The 18,618-nt window shown below is 41.7% G+C and overlaps 1 protein-coding gene across 1 annotated transcript; it reads left to right on the top strand.

Moving 5' to 3' along the window:
* Positions 1-13,785: 13,785 nt before the first annotated feature.
* Positions 13,786-14,727, top strand: LOC122104816 (olfactory receptor 5A1-like). Its single transcript, XM_042675740.1, has one exon. It carries the CDS (start codon positions 13,786-13,788, stop codon positions 14,725-14,727), a length of 942 nt encoding a protein of 313 aa, XP_042531674.1.
* Positions 14,728-18,618: the final 3,891 nt, after the last annotated feature.

Below are 18,618 nucleotides of genomic sequence, written 5' to 3'. Positions count from 1 at the left end.
TGTGTGTGTGTGTGTGTGTGTGTGAGAGAGAGAGAGAGAGAGAGAGAGAGAGAGAGAGAGACAGAGACAGAGACAGAGACAGAGACAGAGACACACAGAGACAGACAGACAGAGACAGAGACAGACAGAGAGAGAAAGAGAAAAATAGACACTAAGAGAGACACAGAGAGAGAGAGACAGAGACAGAGACAGACAGAGAGAGAAAGATACAGAGAAACACACACACAGAGACAGAGAGAGAGAGAGAAAGAGAGAACTGAACATGAATAGGACTAAATGAAATTGTTAGAAGGTACCATTTCTGAAGTGCGTATTCCTGAATTCCTTCTTGGTGGAAGGGTGGGGTGAAAAGGTAAGCAATAGAAACAGAGGATTCTAAGAAAAAACTTTAAAGTCAAAGAAAAAGATCCCAGTCCTTCTCTATTTCTTGGTAAATCATCACAGCAAAAGAAACTACCTTTTTATTTTTAACCACAAAGGGAGGATACACTTAAGCTGAAAAACAGAAGTGGTAGAATGGAATGGTGTATGAGCGTACAGACCCTGTGGTCTGAGACCTCAAACTTCGGTCATAGGGCATGTCAAGGTTTCAGTAATTTCTCCACCTGCTGTGCTGTGGCAAAGGGCCAGATGCACCATTTACCAGCAAGATGCACCAGGCATGGAACTGTGCCAAATGAGGATGAAAGGAGAAGACAGGGGCAGCTATTGTGGCTCAAAGTAGAAAAATGAAGAAATCCACTATAGATTTCCTTGAGTCGTTGCACTCTGTGAATTTCAAATATAGCATGACTCGAGCCAATTTGAGTTTCGTAGGGACTTTGAGAAATATGTTACACTACTATAAAGAAGAGCAAATTAGCCAGTGAGTATGTAGCCGCATGTCAAATGGAGCGAATCTTGTGTAGGTCTGTAATAACCGTCATTAATAAGATGCTAAAACACGAGATCCTCTCAGGCAATCTTTAACCAGAAGAGGGCGTCTCAGCCCAAGATTATGCAGTAACAGAAGACACAAGCCAGGGAGTGGTTGATAAGTGGCAGTGTTAATACTTCTCTGACTTCCATGTGTGTGACCCTTTCCCATTTATATCCATGCCCATTTGGTCTTCATGATAGGTTGTCTATATGCCTCTGGCTTTATGGGTGAGGGAGCAGAGACTCAGCTCGTGCTTGATGATGGTTTGATCCAGCAGAAAAGGATGACACTGATGGTTATTACCAATCTCATCTCCCCCCACCTCCCCCCCCAAAATCCCAGAATATTGAAGAAACCCTCACCTATACCTATAAACAAGATACGCTGTTTTGCAAGTGGTTTCTGTTTCAGCTGGACTCATCCTTCAGACAGCATCCCTGGGGAGAGGATGCAGGAATCCTCCTATGTTCTGTCCCCAGAACTTCTCTGCACCCTGGAGGTTCAGTCTCTTAGTATCTTTTAGCTTTGGGCAGATAAAACATTCCAACTATAAAAAATAAGTTCCTCCTCCATCTAAGCAAGAGGTTCTTCTCAATCAGCAACTTCACATTTTCAAAGTGACATTAAAATAACCTCTCTCTATGTCACACATGACAAAAAGGGGCTTACTTTTCTACTTGAGGCTGGCACTACACAACCTGGATATATTCTGCTTTAATATAATCAGGAAGAATGCCAAGGCATGTATCCTGGGTTTCAGTTGAGGACATGTGTTCATCATCTGGGTTAATGATCGGTGGCACTGAGATTCGATGTATCTATTGTTTAAGCTGTTGGCTTCCTGTTCATTCCTTATACAGAAACAGAAACAAGCAACTATCATGGTATATATATATATTTATAATCATGCTTCTCTGTAAAATATTTACACCACACTTTTTAGGTGATATCTTGTGGAAGCTATTGGTTTTTTTTAAGTAGCTTTGGTGCAAAACTGTCCCTGTTTAATTCAATAAATAATCAATATTTTTTGATGCCAGGCACTGTGCTAGGCACAGAAATACAGTGATGAATAAGTAAATGGTGAATCTGGGAGGGCTCGAAGAGACATAAGTAAATACAACTATTTGCTAAGCCAGAAGGTGAAAAGATCCCCAAGAGAATAAATGCAATCTATGAGAGTTCAGAAGGGAGAAATCCTGTGTAGTTAAAGGTTTTAAGAAATGTCACTTTGGGATAAATGGGAACAAAGAATCCACCAAAGGCTCAAGAGAGATTTTTGGAGCAAAAAATGTCCTTGTGGGGTAGGAGCTCCATTTAAATAGTGAACACAGCAGCATTCTTACAAAACTGATGAGTGGCAGAAATCACTTCAGGCTGGAAGGATGTGTCTAGGCTCTGGGAGGGTCAGAAGAACAAGAAGTCATCAAACCCAAAAATAGACTCGGAGAGAGAACTGCAAAATGGGAAAACAGGAAGTTTTGGCAGAGAAAAACTTCAGAGTCTGAGACTTTAGAATAAAATGGTTTCCCACTATGATGAAGTCTGAGATGAGCAATATGGCCAAAACCTGTGACTGGATGGTGCAGAGATTTAAGTTGAGGGAGGAAGAGGGTCCCGATGGCACACAGTGAAGGAATGTAGAGAAGCCTCAAACCATCTGGTTTGTCTTTCGCTTGCTACCTTAGCTGGCACAGTACCCTTAAACAGGGAAGTGGGGGTGTTTCCTAAGTAGGTGTTAATTGGGTCTTCAAATGAGAAAAGTACCAAGGCGTGAGCCAGAAATCCACCCCAGGCCAGACATCACAAGGTGTGGCTGCTTCTAAACAGCTCCCCCGGACCCCCCCGCCCCGCCCCCCCCCCCTCCCCGAAACTCATTAGTGATTAACTAGAGAAAAAGTGATGTCCTGAGATTCAACCAAAGATAAGATGTAGGCAATGCACAAGGGTGGGAGAAAAGGTTGCTGGGTATGTCCCCTTGCTCATCTCTCTCTCTGCTCCACGTGGCAGAGAGAATTTCAAGAGTGATTCTGAACTTTCAGTACTAACAACTCAATCCAAGAAACAGATCCTTGATAACTTTCCCTCTATTCCCCTCTTACCCTAAGTCGCCAGCCTCCATGTGGACTGACATGACTTCCATTTGTCTGGATTTTTTCTTTAAATGGTGTTCCCAGCATCTGGATTCCAGCTGGGTAGTTCACTTCAGTGACATTCTTGTCTCCAACCATGGCTGCATCTTCTCTTGAAATTGAGCCTTGACACAATGCTGCTTTTTGAAAAAAAAAAAGCAATCAAGCAAGTTCAGGGTGGTGGCATTTTGTCTCAAGACACACCACATTCAGATCCATTTAAAGGGACTATTCGGTATTGCCATGGCTGAGGGTCAACTGGATGTATGAGTCCCAGTGGATCCTCGCTTGTTTGGTGTTTTGAGTTTCAGAAAGTCTTATTAAAGAAAATATTTTTTTGAAAGGAAGGCCTGGGTGGGCTCTCATACAAGGGAATCCTACATTGTTGGGGCTTCCCAGAAAAGGCTCAGTTCCTCCCATTGCTTAGGGTAGGATCAAAGGATCAGAAATCTCTTCAAAGAACAGACAATCGGCACGATGTGTTCAGTGCCACAGATGTCAGACAGATGTGGTGGTGGAGCATCCATTTTCTTGGCTTTTGTATGCTGGTTTTATTTTGAGACTGGGAGAAAGATTTCAGGGAATACTTTCTCTCACTTACTGGATCTAGCAAAATAAATGAATAAACGTTTACATTATTATTTTTTTTTTAGTGAGTGAAAATAGACAAGGCTAGCTTAGATCACCAGCTTTGAATACTCTAGGATGTTGTTTCTCTGCAGCTGTCTCCCTTCGATAAGCTGAGTCTCATTCTGAGCCTCTTCCCACTAGATCTGGCCTCTGTTCTTAGGCCATCTTCTGTTCCTATAACTGGATGGACTAGCTAAATTCATGCCTTCACAATGTTTGGCTCTAACTCCATGGCTGAGAGCTCTCCTTCTAAGTGTCCCTGTCCTCTGCTTTGGTCTTCACATTTGTTCCAGTTCCCCCAACCTCAAGGATTCTTTCCCATGGCATTGCCAGCTGCTATACCTACTTTTCCATTTCATTCTTTTTTTTTTTTTTTTTCCACTGTGGGCCTTGTACTGAGGGCTTGGGTGCTGCCCCTGAGCTCTTCTGCTATGGCTAGTACTCTACCATTTTCAGACAGAGCTCCACTTTAAGCCATCGCTCCACTTCTAGTTTTCTGGTGGTTAATTGGAGATAAGAATTTCATGGACTTGGGCTGGGAAGGTAGCTCAATGGTAGAGTGCTTGCCTTGCATGCATGAGGCCCTGGATTCGATTCCTCAGCACCACATAAGCAGAAAAATCCGGAAGTGGTGCTATGGCTCACATGGTAGAGCACTATCTTTGAGCTGAAGAGCTGAGGGACAGTGCCCAGGCCCAGAGTTCAGGCCCCACAACTGGCAAAAAAAAAAAAAAAAAAAAAAAAAGAATTTCATGGACCTTCCAGTCTAGATTGGCTTCGAACTGCGATCCTCAGCTTCGTGAGTAGCTAGGATTATTGGCATGAGCCACCAGCACCCAGCTTTCGTTCTTTTCTTTTACTACTAGACTGTCCAATCCTTTTTTCAGTGCTTAGCCCATCTTGGATACTCCTACTTGAGATTCATTTCTACCATTCTACTGAAGCCCACATCCTCCTTCCTTTGTGCCACCTCCCGTGATCTTTTGTTAATATTTTTCTTCTTTTACTTCCTCCAGCATCACTGGGTGAGACGGGTTTTGAAGATCAAGATTAGGAATTTCAGTGTTATCATGCCACCAACAAACAACAAACTATAATAAACGTTCTTGAATAAAGAAGGAAGTGAGATCTAGGTTTTAGGGAGAGCCATTTGCAGGCTGAGGAGGAATGAAGGAGTTGGAGAGGATCCAAAGGCAGAAAGATCAGTGAAGCAATCATGGCGTACCATGAATAATCAGGCTTACATTGCCTATCCCTACAGAAGATTGGGTTTGGAGACCACGTGAGAAGGGGCTCTGTGTATTCTATGAACAATGTCTCAAACGCCAAGCAAAGAGAAGCCTTTCTGAATGAGCCAGGGATTGTAAAACACCATAGTCTCATAGAATCCCATGTTTGTATGTACATTTCATTCTGTAATAAGGAGAAAGAAGCCACCAGTTTGGTTTGGGTTTGGTGAGTTTATTTCCTGGAAAAAAAAAGATTTAATTGCCTACAAACTACTGCATTGATCGTAGATGATCTTTATCTCTAACATCAAGTCTTAGAAAAGCTTCCCAAGAATGTCTGCCTAAAGCCAAGAGCTGTCAAATTGAGAAGGGGGTATATGCTTTGTTTGGCTTCATGGTAGGAGATTTCTGGCCTGGTGGTGGAGAAGTGAGTGGGGTTGTGGGTGGAGAAGGGAAATTGCAGCAGATTTTTCCCTTCTCCATGCGAGCTGAAGAGCAGCCAACATAAACAGGGTGGGGGAACTTCATCTCTCAGAAATCTTTGAAAGAAACCACGTTGTCCTGTGGGCTAACACAGTGTCCTCTTCCTCTATCCTCAAATGTGCCTCGCAAGCCATACAAATGCACTTCCAGGAGGTGGCGCTGTGGCTCAAGTGGTAGAGCACTAGCTTTGAACAGGGACAGTACCCAGGCCCTGAGTTCAAGCCCCCAGGTCAGACCAAAAAAAAAAAAAAAAAGCCTCAAACAAATACACTTCCAATCTGTTCAAATTGGATGTTTGGTAAGCTAAAGACAAAAGACATACGTTAGGGAAATCTGAACCTAGTCAAACACTAAAAGATTATTTTTTCCTTTAAAAATTTGTGTGCATGGATCTTTTGAAACATGTGGTGAGGATTAATAACTGTTCCTGACTCCCAACGCCATCCATTTGTCCTGTCTTTATGAGTACAAGAGAGTACAGATGGAATGTAGGCTTTTGATGCTGGGGAGATTTAGTTCAAACTCCAGCTTTGATCTCAGATCTCTAGGTGAGCCTTTGGCAAACTACTCCACAAAATTCTAGCTCTTTCATCCAAAAAATGCATTTAGTTATGCATTCCTTAGGGGAATACTCTGTGAGGACACAGAGTACAGGTGAAGGTTAGTGAAGCTTCCCTTCCAAAGTAGAGACTCTTCACTTAGAGTCCTTGACTTCAATTGCAAGAAAACTTGGCAGAGACTTATTAAGTGAGCAAGTAAGCAAGCAAGCAGACAAGCAGAACAAAAGCAGACAAACAGACCAGCAGAAAGAAAAGGGCACACTCTAACAGAGTATGGGATTCTGGAGGAGAGACAGAGAGACACAGCTCCTTGGCTTTTAGGGGTATTTATATGGTGAAGGCAGGGGGGGTCTGACGTCAAAGGTATGCAAAGATAGATGTTTTATCTTTGTCTAACCACTCCTGGTGTAACTCTCTGAGTTTCTGAATGTTTTGTGCATTGTTTCCAGATCCTTGAGATAAGGAAGGTATCCTGTTGTCTGCATTTTGGGTAAGAGGTTGCTTAAATTTTGGGGGAGCATTTCTCTCAGGGGGGTATAAATCCTTCCAGACAAATGCTAATTTGTCTGGTGGGAAATGCATCTCTCAGGAAGGAATGCATCATTTTTTATACAGTTTTATTGTGAAAATACTGTACAGAGGGGTTACAGTTACAAGAGCAAGGTAATGAGTACATTTCTTTGTTTTTTTTGTTTTGGGGGGGGGGTCCGGTTGTGGGGCCTGAACTCTGGGCCTGGGCGCTGTCCCTCAGCTCTTCAGCTCAAGGCTAGCACTCTACCACTTGAGCCACAGCGCCACTTCCGGCTTTTTTTCTTTTTGCTTATGTGGTGCTGAGGAATTGAACCCAGGGTCTCAGGCATGCAAGGCAAGCGCTCTACCACTGAGCCACCTTCCCAGCCCATGAGTACATTTCTTATCAAGCATTGTTGCCTCCTCCTTTGTTTTTCCCCTACCATCCCTTCCCTCCCACCCCCACAATTACACTCAGGAATGCATCTTGTCGTCTCTCTTGGAAGCAAAGATAGCCCTTCTATATTTCTGAATACCATGTTTCTGAGTTTCCTTCACCAGGCCCTCAGTTTCTTCAACTTACCCTGCCTCATTTTCCCCTAAATGACTTTGATCCCTTAATCTCAAGGGAAGTAGACTAATGAATATCTCCTGTATTTGGTAAGCTTACCGTATCTCATTTGTCCTTAGTCTATCCTGCTTCAAATCCACACAGTCAAAAACCTTAGCATCTGACTGCATGTGGAGGTTCATCACCTTTCTGAGCAGAGGTGGGGAGGTCCATAGCCATCCCAGGCACAAAGTTAGGGAGTCCCTTTTTATCCAATAATAGCTGGGTGTGGTGTTACATGCTTATCATTCCAGTGACTTAGGAAGCATGTATAGGAGGATCGCAGTCCACGCTAGCCAGGGTAAAATGCAAGAACTTACCCTCCAAATAACTAAAGCAAAAAGGGTGAGGTATATAACTCATACATATTTATGCAGGCAACACATTTCTCTCTTTATGAAAAGTGTCTACCTCGCAAGCATGAGGGCTTGAGTTCAAATCCCAGTACTATGAAAACAAGACCAAAAAAAGCACATCACCACCCATGTTTGCCTTTGTTTTTCTTCATTTCACAGATTCAGAATCTCAAGATTTTAAGGAGCGCCTAAGGTCAACTAATTCAGATTCTCTTTTAACTCTAATAAAACCTTGTCTCTCTCAAGAATATTGTCTATTTACATATGTACCATTATGACTCTCTGTAGGATCCAGACTAATTTTTGGGTGGTACTATTGTTCTTTTTTCTTTTTCTTAGCTGAATGCCATCTAGTTTAGTTGACTGAAGACTGAGAAAGAAGGGAAACATCAAAACTTTAAAAAAAAAAGTTGTTCTTAACACTAGCAGTAAATAAAGTTGGTTCAACAATTCAGTCTCTATAATATGATGAAATACATCTACATCTCTTCTTATTTTAGTGCTTTGAATGATACCTACAAAGAACAATTCCAGGGACTAATATCCACAAAGTATAAGAGTAGTATTGTTTCCTTAACCTCTCTTCTAATATCATCCTAGTTCTAATCCTTGGGGTTACTCAGAAGGACTTTGTAAGATATTGCTTTACAAAAGTAACTGCTGTTGTCTGAAATCATTCTATGTTTCAGAGCCAAAAATGAGCCTTGGGTTTTAATGACTCCATGGATAGCATATTTGGAACCAGGACTGGATGATAAGGAAGGAGTATAATGGAAGCAGGGCCAATGATAAGGACAATACCCAATCAACGCTGGCATCATCTTTACTCCTGAGCCCAAACAGCCAGCTAAGCTGCCCACTGGTGCTCACCTACTCCACAGTCTACAGAGACCCGATCCTGCCCTGGGGAGATCTGCCTTTCCCTGAAAACCCCCACAAAGTCGTTTCCTTAGTGGCGAATTTCACATAACCACGTTCAAACATTGCTTTCTTTCTTCGATCAAGGTGTTAGCAGAGGTTGACTTTGTTACTTCTTCAAGTATATGATCCTAGCCATTTTCCTGAATCTTTGAGTGTATGGTGTTAGAGGTGAGTCTACTCTTGTCCCTTCCTTCGATTGGGTACTAGTGAACCTTAGAAATTCTGGATAGGAAAGTAAAAAAGTATTAATAGGAAAGGGAGAGCAGGCAAAATGCTTAGACCTTAAGGAGAGGAGCTGGGCTTTACCTATTTTGTATTCTAGAATTTGGAGAGACACTTGTTTCTTTGAACTTTTAAAAAGTGATTTATAAATAGATATAGCTTGGGAGAGAAATGAAGTAGAAAGCACTGACCTAAGCTATCAGTTTGTTGTATCTGCAGAGAATGAGAACATTATGATTCATAGAAGCAAACATATTTCCAAAGATCATGGAGGAGAAACAGGACTCGAGTCAACATTTTTTGGTGTGTGTATATATGTGCGCTGGTCCTGGGGCTTGAACTCAGGCTCTGGGTGCTGTCCCTGAGCTTTTTGCTCAAGGCTAGTGCTCCACTACTTAAGCCATACCCCCACTTCTGGCTTTCTGGTGGTTTCTTGGAGACAAGAGTCTCACATACTATTCTGCTTGGCCTGGCTTGAACTAGTATCCTCAGATCTCAGCCTCCTGACTAGTTAGGATTGATTACAGGTGTGAGCTACTGGTGCCGGCCGAGTTAATTTTTTTTTTTAAATTTTCAAGCCAATGCTTTTTATGCTATTGTGAGCAATTGATGTGTGATCGTCAGAGCGAGTCTGCAATAAAAATGATCTAATGTCCGTGGATCCTCTTTATTTAGCTTTTAGAATAAGGTGTGGTGAAAAGAAAACCTTCTAAAGATATATAGAGAAGTTTTGTTTTCTAATTCTGACGAACTATATGGACATTCCCTTCATCTCGTTGGATTTTTAGTTCGATTATCTCTAATAGGCAAGTCTGGGATAGCTGGTTTCTAAATATTCCATTATTTTACAATCGTATGCATGTTCTCAGAAATTTTTTTGAACCTTCACACAGTACTTAAAATCAGTCATCTTGGGATTAGCACAGGTTTATAATGGTTATGTAGTCATTACTTAATAACCTTTCAATAATCATTTGGCTATCCATAGCCAAATAGATAGATAGATAGGGATAAAAAAGGACCACTGTAGGCAACACATTCTTTATGTCAGCTTTTTTTTTTGTCAGTCGTGGGGCCTGAACTCTGGGCCTGGGCGCTGTCCCTCAGCTCTTCAGCTCAAGGCTAGCACTCTACCACTTGAGCCACAGCGCCATTTCTGGCTTTTTTCTGCTTATGTGGTGCTGAGGAATCGAACCCAGGCCCTCATGCATGTAAGGCAAGCACTCTGCCACTGAGCCACCTTCCCAGCTCTTTATGTCAGCTTTTTATATTTGCTTCAAACTCTCCAAAATCATCTGGGCCCCAACTACAAATCATATGCATGACAAACGCACCACCTGCTCGAGAATCACTGCAGGAGAGCGTCACTAGTTTTTGCCATGGTGTCTAGCTTAACTCTTGTGGAAGTAGTGCCACCAAGGCAAGAGCAAGAAAACTTCGTATAATCACTCTCAGCGTTTGAGTTCTGTGGAGCGAGTCTTGTCCAGTCAGCTGGGAAGGGAGAATGATCGTGTGGCAATTATGCCTATAATATAGGCTTTTATCAATTGTCCAGAGTCATGGCCAAATTATTTTATAGCCATTAGGGAAGAGGATGGGCTCTTGACTCGAGGTCTTGGAAGTTTAAACTCTGGCTCAGTCACTTAGGAACTGCCTAATTTTTTTTCATAATTTCAGTATGCTGCTTGTCTATCAGAGGTGCTCTTGGATTGTAAAATGGAGCGATTTTTTTTAAATAGAGCGATTTTTTAAAAAATGGAGCGATTTTGAGTATTGTCTAATGTCTGCGATGTGCCATCATTCATTGTGCAAAGTACTGGGGTCAGAATGCCTTTCCAGAGCTTACAATGAAGGAGTCAGAGAAGAAGTAAACAGACAAAAATGAATACCAAGCATGCGGCTATAGAATAAGCCAAATGTTGCTATGAAGATTGGCAATGCTGTATGTGAAGGGCAGGTGGCGATATGGCCATTTGCATTATGTACAAGCTTATGCACCTTGACTAGGTAGCAGGGCAATGGGAAGCCTATTCTGGATTGGAAGAATAAGCCCTCGGTTCACATCCTGGTAAAGCACCCTGGAGTCATTCTACCATTGCCTCCATTATACAGTTTAAGGAAATCACAAAAAGAGACTTAAGAATCATATATCCGCTTATGAAAGGCCACATAGCTACTGAATTACCACTTCAGGACTACAGCCTATATGACCATAAAAAGAGGGTGGATGTAAAGATACTATATAAACTCAAAAAACTGTAAAAAAGTGATGATGGTTCTCATATCATGAACGTGTGTGTGTGTGTGTGTGTGTGTGTGTGTAATTACTATTATGAGGTAGAGAGTGTCTCACACAATTTGTTTCTATATTTTTGCTCCATCTGAAGAAACCTAAGTCAACCTAAGAAGACCGCTTATGTAGAATTTATATAAATAATTGGTAGTTACTGTTTACTACATTCTAAACATATTATAAAGTAGAAGTTGTGACCTCTTGATGATGGAATAGAAAAGAATCATGACAATTTTGTTAACACTCTACTTTGATCATTGTAATGTACACAAACAAAGGGCCTCTGTGCATAGAGGCACATGCCTACAAACTGAGCACTTTGGAGTTTAAGGCAGGCGGATTGTGAGGTGGCAGGTGAGTCCCTGTCTCACAAAAAACACCACCAAGGGATGGAAGGGAGATATGGAGGGAGGGAAGGAAGGAAGGAAGAAAAGGAAAGAAGGTATATCAAAATATCAGTATATCAAAATACCAGTCTCTGTTAGGTTTATGATCTAGTGGATCAATATATTATCAACTAATATGTTGATAATAGCCATGTTATTAAGATCATAAATACTATTAAAAAATCAGAGCAGCATGAAAAGGACATAAGTCCACTAGTGGAAAGAAGGTTGAAATTAAACATGAATATGTATGTATGTAGTGGTATAGACTTTATACAGTTATATGCATGTGTGTGTGTGAGTGTGTGTGTAACCAACAATCATCTTTGTCAGTTTGCTTCCAAAGATCTCTCAAATTATCTACCCTTCACTGATTTCCAAACCTCATTTTCTGTATCTTCTAATCCTGGTCTCTCCATGTGCTGTGATCACGCTGGTATTTTTTTTTTCATATTCTTTCAACACTACTGTGTTTTTTATTCCCTATTTTCATTGCTTTTATAAGACCCACTGAACTCAGTCCTTGATTGACCCATTATTACTCGTTTTTTTTTTTTTTTTTTTTATTAAAAAATTTATTTGTTTATTTGTTTTTTTGGGGGGGGGTCCGGTCGTGGGGCCTGAACTCTGGGCCTGGGCACTGTCCCACAGCTCTTCAGCTCAAGGCTAGCGCTCTACCACTTGAGCCACAGAGCCACTTCTGGCTTTTTTCTTTTTGCTTATGTGGTGCTGAGGAATCAAACCCAGGGCCTCAAGCATGCAAGGCAAGCGCTCTACCACTGAGCTATCTTCCCAGCCCCTATTACTCGTTTTTTTAAAAATATATTTTTTATTGTAAAGATTCTGTACAGAGGGGTTACAGTTACATGAGTAAGGTAATGAGTACATTCCCTATAGAGCATTATTACCCCCTCCTTTGTTTTTCCCCAACATCCCTTCCCTCCCCACCTCCATAACTCCTCTCTCCCCCTCCCCCCACCGAAAGTTGTAAAGTTCTTTTTCAACATAGTGTCTTGTACATCTCATTGTTACAATGGGTCATCCTGTATCCTTATTTCAGCATTTTGTTATTTCCTTTTCCCTCCCCCAATTAGAAAAATGTATATACAAGATGCAGGACACCAGAACCAAATACAGTGAACAGGAGTTATACCATGGGGGAAGAACATAACAAAAGAAACAAAAAATATTCACACAGTACACTAAAAACAACATATGCTGTGTTTTGCAAGTGCATTATCTCTGAGTTATATCGAGATTTGTTAACTGACTACTTCTCAGGCCTCTCACACAGTGAATTTCCATCCTGATCAACCCTTACTCATCTTTGCAATCCTTCTCAAACCAACCTTTTTGGAAATACCACTTGCTATGGCAATGCTCCCAGGCAGTGTGGAATATGTAAGCGTTTCTCTTTTTCTTTTTTTGTTGGTCGTGGGGCCTGAACTCTGGGCCTGGGCGCTGTCCCTCAGCTCTTCAGCTCAAGGCTAGTGCTCTACCACTTGAGCCACAGCGCCACTTCCAGCTTTTTTTTTTTTGTCTGTTTATGTGGTGCTGAGGAATCTAACCCAGGGCCTCTTGCATGCAAGGCAAGCGCTCTACCACTGAGCCACCCTCCCAGCCCCTGTAAGCGTTTCTCTTACAGCACTTTTGTGCAGTGCTAATAGCTAACTCTTTGGGGTACTATAAACTTATGTTGAGTGTTAGAAACTAGATAAGTTATTAATTTTCATCACTATCCTGTTCTATCAAATGCACGGTGCAAGATGTCTAATCAATGGATAATATTTCTGTAGGAAGATAGCCTACATTTCACACTTGGTGTGAATTCTAGTTTTCCCCAGCATTGTGTGTTTTATTCCATTGTTACAGAGGAAGAGAGGAAGAAAGGAAGGAAGGAGGGAGGGAGAGAAAGAGAGAAGGAAAGAGAGAGAGAAGAGAAAGGAAGAGGGAGAGAGAGAGAATACTTTGACTAATTAATGAAATCTGGTTATAACAAACTATGAGGCAAATAAATGCCACATTTCCCTTCCAGGCATTTTGAGTTTTGAAGTAAACAATAGAATCTAAATATGAATGGCTAACAGTGTAGTTGCCATATTTGGAATAATTGAAAGAGATATTTAGTCTGAGATGCATTAATAAATTCCTTCAGTAATATGGAGATATTGATAATGAAGGTGACAATCTGGATAAGAAATGTACTCATTATCTTGCCCATGTAATTGTAACTCCCCTGTACAGTATTTTCATAATAAAAAAAGGCCAACAGTCTTTTGTTTCTGTACTGCTGCACAAACAAATGCATCAGATTAGGGTGACAGTGACCGCTAGGAAAGACTCATTTCACCCTGGAGAGGAGAAATCTTCACCAGAGAGAGGACATTTGTTTCATGTTATGTCTTCTGATTGTGGGGTTTGGCAGTTCCATGGTAAGAGGGAAAAAAATGATTTCTTCTCCTGGATTTTCATTGCTCCAGGAATCTCCATCCTGGGCTCTGAAGACGACAGAGAGTAGACACACAGCCATGAGCATGAACATCAGCATGTTGAGCAATTTCATCCTTTTGGGATTTTCAGCTTACCCACGGCTCCGAGTCGTCCTCTTCCTGTTGTTTCTGGGAATCTACCTGGTGACTCTGGCAGGAAACCTGAGTCTCATGGCCCTCATCAGGATAGACTCGCACCTCCACACCCCCATGTACTTCTTCCTTGGTAACTTGTCCTTGGTGGACATCATTTACACCTCCTCTATAGCCCCGAAGATGCTCTGTGACTTCTTCCGGAAGCAGAAGGCCATCTCCTTCGTGGGCTGTGCTGCTCAGTGCTTCTTCTTCATTGGGATGGGAGGCACCGAGTGCTGTCTCCTGGCAGCCATGGCTTACGACCGCTATGCTGCCATCTCTAACCCATTACTCTACCCAACACTCATGTCTCCCACCATCTGTCTGGAGCTGGCCACAGCAGCCTGCGCAGGAGGTTTCCTCACCGGCTTGGTCCAAACCACCTCCATATTCCAGCTCCATTTCTGCGGGCCACGAATCCTTCACCACTTTTTCTGTGACCTGCCATCTTTACTGGACTTGTCTTGTTCCAGTCCCTTCCTCAGCCAAGTGGTAAACTTCCTCGTTGTATGTGCAGTTGGGGGGACATCGGCTCTTGTGGTCTTGGTTTCCTATGCCTACATCATCATGGCTGTCATGAAGATACATTCCACCCATGGACGGATGAAGGCTTTCAACACGTGTGTCTCTCATCTTAGCACAGTGATTCTCTTCTACGGCTCTGGTCTCTTCTCCTACCTCCATTCAGGTCCTGGCTATTCAAGAGACAAAGATAAGGTCGTGTCCCTGTTCTACGGAGCTGTGATTCCCATGCTGAACCCCATCATCTACAGTTTGAGAAACAAGGATATCCAAGATGCGCTGAAAAAACTCAAGGAAAACAAGAAACGGTGTCTTCTCTGTGTCTTATAGTCCCTTAAATTAAAAAGAAAACTCAAAACCTTACCATTTTCTTCAATGTATATAATAAGGGGCTTGGATAATCTGAGTAATAAATTGAAGAAGTTATTTCAAATAGGATTCCCTAGACCACATTTTCATTAGGCTTACCTGGGATTTACTTTCTTTATTTTGCTTTTCTTGGCCTGAACTGATTGTTTTTTGTTTTTGTTTTTGTTGCTGTTTTGCCAGTCCTGGGGCTTGAACTCAGGGCCTGGGCACTGTCCCTGAGCTTCTTTTTGCTCAAGGCTAGCACTCTAACATGTGAGCCACAGCACTACTTCTGGCTTTTTCTGTATACATGGTGCTGATGAATCGAACCCAGGGCTTCATACTTGCTGGGTAAGCACTCTACCATTGAGCCACATTCCCAGCCACTGCATTGGAAAGTAAATAACGCTTATTCACAGTACTCCTTAGTAGTAGTGCACTGGGTACTGGGTCCAAGTTACCACGTGTTAAGGTCATGTGAAACATGGTCCTGGAACCACCTTACTCATTGAAGAACCATTTAGGATTCAGCACAGCTCTTTCCAGTCCACTTCCTACCTGGGACACCATTTCTGTGACCATTGCCTTGGATTCCTACATTGCCAAGTGTTGTTAGTGACTAAGAATGCTTGGTCTGGATTAGAGTCCTTATAGTCCCCACTCAGATGAATTCAGCAATGGTTACTCAGAGGCAGAAGCACAACATGGTATCTGTAAACTGTATTGGAAAAGGCCCAAGAGCCACATCTGTGGGATCATCCATTCTATTGGGATCTGACATTAAGAGCTGAACCCAGAGGGGTTCAAAGCATGTCACAGCTATCGAAAAGCAGAAATGAGAGCAAGAGAGACTAAGGCTTTTAAGCAACAAAGACAGTTTTCATGAGGAAAATCCACCAAGTGACAAGATGTGACCACTTAGTTTAGGAATGGGGTCAAGGAAGAGAAATTTGCCCCTGGAAGTTCTGATTTCATATTTGCTTCCTCTTGGTCAAGTTTCTCGCTCTTGGCCTTGTATGGCTATTTGAGTCATTCTCGTCCTAAGTTGACTCGTACTTTATGATTTTAGGGCTTACATCCTATTGGTCCCCTGCATTTTGACCTCAGGCTTTCCTATGATTTTGAGTTCCCTTCTCCGTGTCCATACATTCTCTCAGAACGATACAGTTGGAGACAGAATAATGAAGCCATTTAGTTTGCAGTGGAATTGAATGTGGAAGATAAATTGCCATTGTTTCTATTTTAAAAGATACTTCTTGAGCAAAGGGCCAACATGTCTGAAGTCCTGTGGCTTGAATAAACATGTGCATAAAAGTGTGGAGAATGATGACAGCCGACCATAAATCATCTTGCAATCCATGTTGTTTGAGAGTTTCAGTCACCACAGAGGTTCCTGGCCAGGATGTACAGGGGCGGGTCTGTGCTGCAGACAAGCGATGCTTTTCTGAAGCCTTCTTCTATCCAGGCTAGCTGAAGTGTTGCAGCGACATGTTCCTGTAGAACCCTTTACTCCATCTAGCAGCATATCCAAGACTTGAGCTTTCTTGTTTACACACTTTCTTCCTGAGTTAACGTCTTTGTCCACACTCCTCTTTTTTTACCTGAAGCAGAGAACAGAGCTTAATAAGCATTTGTTTAATCGGTGAATGAATAAAGCGCAAGTTCACCTGATAGGTAATATGGACATTTGGTGTCAGAGGAAGGCAGGGAACACTTATTGATACTTATGATATTCCAGGCTTTGTGTAGAGCAGTTTTAACAAGTTGAATTTCAAAGCCAGCTGCTGGCAGCTCATGCCTGTCATCCTAACCACTCAAGAGGCTGAGATCTGAGGATTGTGGTTTGAAGTCAGCCTTAGCAGGAAAGTCAGCAGACCCTTATCTCCAATTAACCACCAAAAAGCCAAAAGTGGAGCCATGGCTCAAGTGGTAGAGCTCTAGTCTTGAGCAAAAAAGCTCAGGAGACAGCATCCAGGCTCTGAGTTCAAGCTCCAGAACTGATACCATAAAAAAGACTCAAACACCATAGATTAAGAAGTCTCCTTTAACGACATCTGTCAATTTAAGCCTCTTTCTGCACTCTATAAGACATAGTGATTGTTACATGCTGACATTTAAGTCCACTTTTTTTCTATAGCCACTAGAGAAAAAAAGTATAGAGATTACCGAAAATCTAAACATAGATCTATCTTATGATAGAGCAACTTCTTTGCTGGTCATGCATGCAAAGGAATTGAAACCCGACACTCCCATGTATGTTGCCGCCCTGTCTACAATAGCCAAGATACAGAACCGACCAAAGGGTCCATTGTTGGGTGAATGGTTGAAGGTGTACACACATAATAGAATAATATTCTCCCATGAAATACATATACATATACATGTATTAGACTATCAACTGTGCTCCATAGATATCTACAATTACTATATGCCAATTGAAAAATGATGGCAACTGAATAGCATGATCTGAAGACAAACCATCTGCTAGTTGTATGAAAAGCTCTAGTAATCATTAAATAATTTTCAAATCACCTAAAATTCAGTGAATTACTCTACAACCTCCTGTACAATGTCATCAATTGAGTTTTGTATTACTACTTGTCATGTATACCTATGAGCATATTTAACCAATAACATGTTCATAAAAATTCATATTTTTAAATAAACAATTTACCTGTTGTTCCTATTAGCAGTGACCTAAGTACTGACTAAGCATCTAGAGTACTGCTTCCCATAGCTCAGCACAGAATTTACACCAATGATTTCACAATGCACGCTCCATTTTATATCTTGCTTTGTTTGGATCCATGTGATTTCTTGAAGCCATTTTTGTATTAGCATACACATGCTCACTGTAGATTTCTTTCTTTTTTCTTTTTTGGTACATATACACAGTGGAATTTTATTCATCCTTTAGAAAAAGAAGATAACACATCATTTACTAAGAAATGGAAGCTCCTGGGGAAAAAATTGTTAAGTGAAGTAAGTCTAGCCCAGATAGACAGAGGTTGTACACTTTTTCTCATGTGTGGAAGCTAGAATTGGTTTATAAATATATAAGTAACTTGGGTAGTATGCAAGTGTACATAAATGTATTAATTGAAATACAGTGGATTTGGGGGAGAACTCAAACTGTAATTCCTTAGAAAGGCAAAGTCATGATTCAACTAAATAAATTCCAGAAAATGGGTATTTAAAAGGGGTGAAGTGAGTTGGAGGGGGTAACAAATGAAGAGAGGAGGGGTGATGCAGTGAAAAATTCAATAAGTACCCTACACATTTTTTTACGTGAAGGAAGGGGTGGCTTGGGAAGGTTGGCTGAGAATGTTGAAAAGGGTAACATGGATCAAGACACATTGTATTCATAAATTGCTTTGTGGAATGGCAATGACTTGGCACTTAAAGATAATTTAAAAATATTTTTAAGGACATGGTTCTCCCATCACAACTCTGGGAGGCAGGTCGAGAGAGGGCATAGAGCTTTTTGGTTCATCAGGTATATGTTCATTTCACCCCAAGATCATCCCTGGATTCTCTCACTCCAGAGACCATTTTCCCCCCTACTATCACCAGAGAATAGACCTGCTCATTGCAGATTTCTTAATTGTCTCATAAAATTTTATATAGCGAAACAACACGCCGGATGAGCAATGGGCGGTGAGAACCGAGTTGGTAGTTCTTAGAGAGTCCTTTAGGAAACGGCTCACGTTTATTCTCACTGTCAAGTATGGCCACTGCTGCCTGTAAGGAAGGGATCACGAGAAATCCCATCACCACCCTTCTGAAAGCACTGCAGGACACACGCTTGGAACATTTGAACCTCAGGTGTCAGTGATGATGGAGGAAGGCTGAAAGACGTCCATCTCCAGGACC

The sequence above is a fragment of the Dipodomys spectabilis genome, unplaced genomic scaffold, assembly GCF_019054845.1.
Source record: "Dipodomys spectabilis isolate Male_0828 unplaced genomic scaffold, ASM1905484v1 ptg000030l, whole genome shotgun sequence".
In the NCBI taxonomy this organism is placed as follows: domain Eukaryota; kingdom Metazoa; phylum Chordata; class Mammalia; order Rodentia; family Heteromyidae; genus Dipodomys; species Dipodomys spectabilis.
The sequence above is the reverse complement of the archived record's forward strand: the minus strand, read 5'-3'. Positions and strand labels throughout refer to the sequence as shown.